General features: G+C 42.8%; 1 protein-coding gene across 1 annotated transcript in view; it reads right to left on the reverse strand.

Moving 5' to 3' along the window:
- Nucleotides 1-2691: 2691 nt before the first annotated feature.
- Nucleotides 2692-7500, reverse strand: part of caly (calcyon neuron-specific vesicular protein) — a 12241-nt gene continuing 7432 nt past the window's right edge. The window contains exon 5 of the mRNA XM_062530713.1: nucleotides 2692-3016. Coding sequence (XP_062386697.1) covers nucleotides 2801-3016 — 216 coding nt within the window. The 3' untranslated portion in view covers nucleotides 2692-2800. The remainder of the gene's footprint in view (nucleotides 3017-7500) is intronic.

The following is a 7500-nucleotide window of genomic DNA, read 5'->3' on the forward strand; positions in this document are numbered from 1 at the left end:
CCTTTAAGAAAAACAACTCTGACTCAGGCCACAAGACTTACGCCACTCACACTCCTCCCATCGACACATTACAACAACATGACTAACACAGAACAGGAGAAAACACGAGAAAAAAGGCCACGAAAAAAAAAAACCTAGACAAGCACAAACAAACAAACAAGCAAACAAATATGCATACAAACATACAGCATGAATGTGAAAAGTATGTCTATGCACACACTATTCAAAGAGGAGGTCAGGATTCCATGGGGAAAAGTGAACACAGAATGTTTTTTATTCGTCCCTAAAGAAAAGCAGAAGCGAAGGATGACATTTTACAGAGTTTGTCACACGACAATTGCGATGGCCACCAGATTAGCAGTAGAGATGGACAGCAGATTAGCAGTAGATGGCCCCGTACGCGAGCTTCTGAGGAAATACAATCACACTCCTTGCTTTTGAATCCTGTGTGAAGCATATAGGTAAAATAACACGTAACGTAAGTAACGTAAGTAACGTAACGTACCGTTAGTGACATGACGGAACGTAACGTAACATAACTTACCGTTAGTAACATGACGAAACGTAACGTAACGTAACATTAGTAACGTAACAAACGTAACGTTAGTAACGTAACATGATGTAACATAACAAAGGAACATAATTCATAAAAAAACAGGTACAAAAAATAAAACATAAAATAATTTCATCTGTAAAATAAATAGTTTGGTAAAAAAATAAAAATTAAATAAAAATAAATGGGTAGGTAAATAAATAATTACATAAATAAATCTATACACACCAGGAATCAGGAAACAAATGAATATATACAGTTAAGGACAGATTGTAAATAGAGAGGCATAACAGTATAACATAAGGGTACAGATTTAAGGCCAGCTAAAACAAACTGCCATAAAGTTCATGGTTGCCATAACTGCTCTTTACATTCATCAGTAGCATCAGTTACAGATTTCCTATGACAAATGGGGTGGCAAATAATTGTTACAATGAGTGTGTGTTCACACACACACACACACACACACACACACACACACGCACGCACACACACACACACACACACACACACACACTCAGTTAATATAGCAGTCAGGTCGAAGGATTCACACAGAAGGAGCGCATTATACTGCTGTGTGCCCACTGTGCCTCGGTAGGTTGTGAACATTCCTTTCGGTCAGCATTTATACATTTCAACATGTCACTGGTTTCAGAGGACTGCTGGTGTGTGTTTCCATTCCTTGTGTGTGTGTGTGTGTGTGCGTGTGTGCGTGCGTGCGTGCGTGTGTGTGTGTGTTAGTGAGAGGGAACATTCGATGGACGAAAAAAAAAAAGTGTACTGGCACATAATACTTAGCAGTCATCACCTTAAAAATGTGTAAAAATTCCTTGACCTGCCCTATGACATTTTTTTTTTTTTTTTAAATATAGGTACATTCAAAATAGTTGTCTGCTACTCGATATTATGTATGTCACTACTGGCTAAACATTAAATGTTGAAATTCCTCACATGCATTTAAGGTATGTTCTGAAAAATGACACTTTGACAAATGACAGATGAAACTTCAAAATGACAAAGAAATGACATTTTATAATATAGTAAATCACTAGCAAATCTGATAAGGCTTTCGTTTCAGCTGTGGGGAATCTACAGTACAAGTTAAGAATCGTGAGCGAGCTGTGGTTTCACTAGTTTTCTCTCTTTTTTTGTTGTTTTGTTTTTGTTTGTTTTGGAGGGCATGCGTGCTTTTCCGTAGTTGTCAGGTTTTTTCTTTTCTCTCTCTCTCTCTCTCTCTTCTAAAAAGTTCTAGTGAAATCTACAATTAGGAGCTCTGTACAGGAACGGAGACTAGAAGTAATACGAACAGAAAATTAACTGAGAGAAGTGCTGTGCGTGGGTGCGTTAAGAACACAGAAATGTCACACTTGACACAGAATACTTAGCAACGTCCCTCTGGGTTAACAAGTCATAGCTGAAAAGAAGAAGAAGACAAAAAAAACACTGTCTTTAAAAATGGGTGGGGCTAAGAGATGGGTGGAGCTACGAGATGTTTGAAAACAAACGGTGTGGATTGGGAGGATGGCGTTTTCAGAGAGTCTCGTACAACCCACCGACCGAAAACGCTCGCTTAACTCTGTCTGCCCACTTCTGCCAGCTATACCCACACTCGTGCAAGGAATAACAGCCTGAAATACACACACAAACACACACACACACACACACACACACACACACACACACACACACACACACACACACACACACACACACACACACACGCACACGCACACACCTCATAACAGACACCTCTCCAGAGGTTCCAATTCATATCATCTGTGAGCTTTGCCGTCCATTTCCCTCCCCAACACTCCCTCAAACACAACAACAACAACAAGGTAAATAATAAATAAACAAACAAACATAAACAGGAAACATCCCACTGCCTAAAACCTCTACCATTAACTGGCACTGCAGACATGAACCACCCCCCTCTGGCACCAAACCCACCCATAAACAAACAAAACAAATGGACAATAAACAAACAGACAGAACAAACAACAAAAACAAAACCACCTCACTGCCCTCTTTAAAAACCCAGTAAAGACGTTAGCGTCCTCTCTTCCCTTCCTCTCTCTCTCTCCCTCTCTCTCTCTACTTCTTTACATCTTTGATTCCTTCTCTTCCCCCTCTCTTTGCCCCTCAAATCACCCTGCCCCACTCATCTCTCTCTCTCTCTCTCTCTCTCTCTCTCTCTCTCTCTCTCTCTCTCTCTCTCTCTCTCTCCCTCCCCCCGGGGCTTCTACTCTACTCGGGGCTGTGGGCGGCCTGGTCCTTGGCGCGCTGGGCCTCCTTGAGGGCGTTGATGACGGGCAGCCAGGGCGAGGGCAGCTCGGGCAGGCTCTTCTTGGCCTGGCTCAGGTGGCTGATGGCCGTGTACAGGCTGCCGCCCTTGGGGCCGCCGCCGCCACCCTCCTGCTCCGAGTAGTACATCTCCAGGGCCGCCGGCGTGCAGTGCTTGTGCTGGAGGAGAGGGGGGGGGGGTTGGAGAAGAAGGGATCGAGGATGTGAGGAAGGAGAGGTAGAGAGAGGGAGGGGGAGAGAGAGAAAGTGATATGAGTGGGAGAGAGAGAGATAGGAGTGGCGCAGGGTGATTTGAGGGGCAAAGAGAGGGACAGAGAAGGAATCAAAGATGTGAAGAAGTAGAGAGAGAGAGACAGAGCGAGAGAGAGAGAGAGAGGGAGGGAGAGAGAGAGAGAGAGAGAGAGAGAGAGAGAGAGAGAGAGAGAGGGAGAGAGAGAGAGAGAGAGAGAGAGATATGAGTAGGGGCAGGGTGATTTGAGGGGTAAGAGGGAAAAAGAGAAGGTATTAAAATGTGAGGAAGTAGACAGAGAACCAGAGAGTTTCCCCACACGGTGTCTATTCCAACATTGCTTTATATTATTTTTTATTATTATTATAGGTTATTATTATAATATTATCCTCTTTCTTTTGTGATATTACTATCTCAAAACATCATGTCGATAAAGTACTTTGAGAGCAAGAAAAAGAGAGACATAGTATTTACTCTTTTGATCCCCTGAGGGAAATTCGGTGAAGAGAATAGAGAGAGAGAGAGAGGGAGATAAAGAGAAGAAAAGAGAGAGTGTGTTGTGCTCAAACACACCATGTCCACAGTGTCATGCTACTGAAGTGAGCTGAATTGAATTGAAAAGGCATAACAGAGTGAGAGGGGACTGGAACAGGAGGATCAGAGTGCCACAGAGACAGATAAAGAGAAATAGAGAGAAAGAGAGAGCAGAATGAAGGAAGAGTAAGAGAAATAGACAGATCAATAAAGAGGCGATTTATTCATTACAGCCTGTCATCAGATTTATTGCAAACAAAAAAAAAAACATGCTAACCAGGGATGAACTGAGAGATTTCTGCTGACGCGGTGAGCTTCTGAGATCCATGGACTTGCTCAAGTCCTTTTCAATTATTTCCACACCAGACACCACAACTGAATCAGAGGTTCCACGGGCAGCAGTGGCAGGGTAGCACACGCGGAACATCATAACAATAAGGAGGTAGAACCGTTGGAACCCATTTTTGTTTTACGAGCGTCGTAAAAAAACGCACGAGGACGGAGTCAGCGATGTTACGGCATGTTTTTGGTCGGTCAGGTACACACGCGTGGGGCAGCGACGGACCCAGAGGCCTCGGAGAGACGACACCGGAACGGAGAACGGCGCAGCGGCCGGCAGACAGACAGCAGGAGAACAGGAGAACAGGAGGACGGCAAAACGGAACAAGAGACATTACACAGACGCAGCGTTTCCCAGAACACTCTCTGGCTTTCATAAACCTGATGAGCACACACACCCGTGTACACACACACGCTCGCACACACACACGCACACACACACACACACACACACACACACACACACACACACACACACACACACACACACACAGACACACACACACACACACACACACACACACACACACACGCACACATACACACACACACACACACACTCAGCTCATTAGCCTGCTGATTCATATCGATCTGATTAAATTAGTGTATATTACAGCTCCGAGACAACAACAACAACAGCACAATGTAATAAATGCTAGTCCTCCAAAGTCCCCCTTAAAACCTGGGCGGGTTAACAAGACACTGTACACGCATTCTGTGTGTCTACAGACACACACACACACACACACACACACACACACACACACACACAAACACACACAGTGTGTTTACCACAGAAAAGAACCCTGGCTGTGCTGGCTTCCTGCAGTGAAACCTTTGCTAAAGAGAGAGTACATAGTCCCTGAGGTAATAATGACAGAACAGCAGCACAGCTGAAGCAGGAAGGGTAAGTGTGTGTATGTGTGTGTGTGTGTGTGTATGTGTGTGTGTGTGTGTGTGTGTGTGTGTGTGTGTGTGTGTGTTTATGTGTGTGAGTGAGTGAGTGAGTGAGTGAGTGGCAGCACTGCGGGGGAGGTCAGGGTGATGTAACCATGACAACAAAGCCATGTGGAAGAGCGACAGGAAGATGGGCTGGGACCGCGGCTAAGCTTTATGAGGTTACCGGGCGACAGCCAGCCAGCATGATGGAGTATGCCGTAGGCGTACAGGGGAATGCACTCAAAACAAGTGTGCCACTCTATTCCTGGGAAGAGAGGCTATCTGGCTATTCCTGCAAAGGGGGAACTATACATTTTTGATGCAGGGCGGAATGCCTTTCATCTTCCATAATGTTCAAATATGATTCAGATTTGTCCTTCGGTGAAACATTCACCCTCCTGCATTTTCTATGAGGGTCATTTTGACAGGTAGGCTACTGACAAACAAACATAATGTATCATGATCAGCAGGTTGATAAATGTCTGTCCCTTAAAAGTGGCTGTGTGCAAGACCCTTTCAGTAAAATAAATGCCTGCCTTGAATACAAGTAAGTAACAAGTAACATTATTCGTGAGTAACCCACCAACATTTGTTTGTGAGAGTATTTGGGTTAAGTTTACACTAGTCCTGCTTCTTCCATGTGGTTAAATAAACAAAACATTAGTTTAAAAAAGGTAACCACTTGTTGGCTACATAAAAAGATTTTGGTACCAAAAAAAAAAAAAAATCAGAATGCATCCTTAGCTTAATGTAAGGAGTGCTGTATCATCTAGGAAAATAAATACATGAAACAGCATGAAATTGTGCTTGGGCTGGATATTCAATTCTACTTTTTAGGGAACTATCGATTGTTTTTGGAATCAAGCATTCTATTGATTATTTCATTGATTAATGCAATTGCAATTGATGCACAGCAAATGTCAGGCTGTAAAATAGCAACTATCGACTTCAAAGTAAATTAAAATAAAATGTTTTGTATAGATTTTTTTCATCTGAAACACTACTGAAGCCTATTACAATTATGCCAGGGGTAGGCCTATGTGGTATGTGTGGTATACTAGTAAGGGATAATGTATAGAACGTCGGTCATTATCGGAAAATAATTCCCGACAGGATGAACTGAACCCCGACGCGCAGCGGAGGGGTTTTGCTTCGTCCTGAAGGGAATACGGCTAGGCTACTTGCCAAAACGAGAAGAAACGTACCACAATATGTCTTTAGCAATGACTTAGCTACCGTTTCGTGGCTTCCGCTAACAAAATAAATAGTTCGCCACACAGATAGAACGTGACTGTTGCCATTGACAGCGGTCATTATTTTTTTCAGAGGTCCTCTATCAAGAAATAATGACCGGTAGAACGTTGGGAAATCCCATTCAAGTCAATGGGGCGTTCTACTTGCATTGTGAAGAGCCGTATAATAAGGTGTGATAAAGAGTTGTTGGGTGTATTGCTCACTTGCAATTTAACATGAATTAGTTTACCACTCAGAGTTTCCACAACAGGTATCAACTCATGACAAGGCTACAGCTGCTACAAATACCATACAGGTTAAGCGCTAGTACAGCTAACGTCAATATTTACGTTGCCTTGTGTCAGCTACGCTTTGTACAACTGGATGCATTCAGCTCAGACATTGAATCATGATTGACGTGCTGTTGTGGTACGCCAGTTCTGCTTTTCCAGTGGATACATGGCACCTTACTGACTTCTTTTCTAAGTTTGAAAATAATGATTCCAAAACTCTGCCTTTTTCTCTGACAGTTTCTTGGCTCTCCGTCATTGCGGCAACTTAATTCTGAATGTCCATGTGAAACAATGATCCCTGCTGAGCAGGCCACATAAACTGAGTGATAAAAAACAAAGCCTCCAGGCAGAGAATTGTCCTCGATAATTTTTTTGTAATCGAATTATTCAAGTTACTCAAGTAATTGTTTCAGCCCTATTACTTTTAGCACTAATGTCAATTAGCCTATTGCTAACTTGACTCGTGGCGGCCTCAAATTAAGACCTGGCGACTTTGTAGAACTGCTTTCACTGGCACTATTTAAGTTTAACTTCATGACACATATCCGGCCTCTTTATTCATCCTATTCATGATATTCCGCAGCTAACAATGAGCGTCGCCATGACGCCTCAGTACTCAGAAAACGGTTATCTATTTCCGGCGAAGCTGCATTGTATCTATTTTTTTTAAAGTAGCTTAACATATCATAACGCATATAAAAATAAACTTTTCTATTTTATATCGGTTATATATGATGTCGTATATCCATGCTGAGGGCAGAATTGTTAACATTTCGAAAGAAATCCAAGTTGAAGCATATTCTAGTTAGCGTACTGAGAACGCATGTAAACAGAATGAACGGAAGTTGAAAACAGTGTCGGAACGATACATATTTCCGGGTTAAGGAATAAGGTGGATATGTAGATAGTTATCAATGACAGCAGAAATATTACAGAGTTAGGGCTTTTAACCAGTGTGTTGTCTTGTATTTTGTTGTGATGACCAAAGTGGTCAATTCAGTTGAGCTACTTAGCCTACTGTAGCCTCGGAGGAGCCTGAGCTTCATAACCATTTACCACCAAGTCTACAGGGGTGT

This window comes from Sardina pilchardus, chromosome 1, assembly GCF_963854185.1.
Source record: "Sardina pilchardus chromosome 1, fSarPil1.1, whole genome shotgun sequence".
Lineage (NCBI taxonomy): Eukaryota > Metazoa > Chordata > Actinopteri > Clupeiformes > Clupeidae > Sardina > Sardina pilchardus.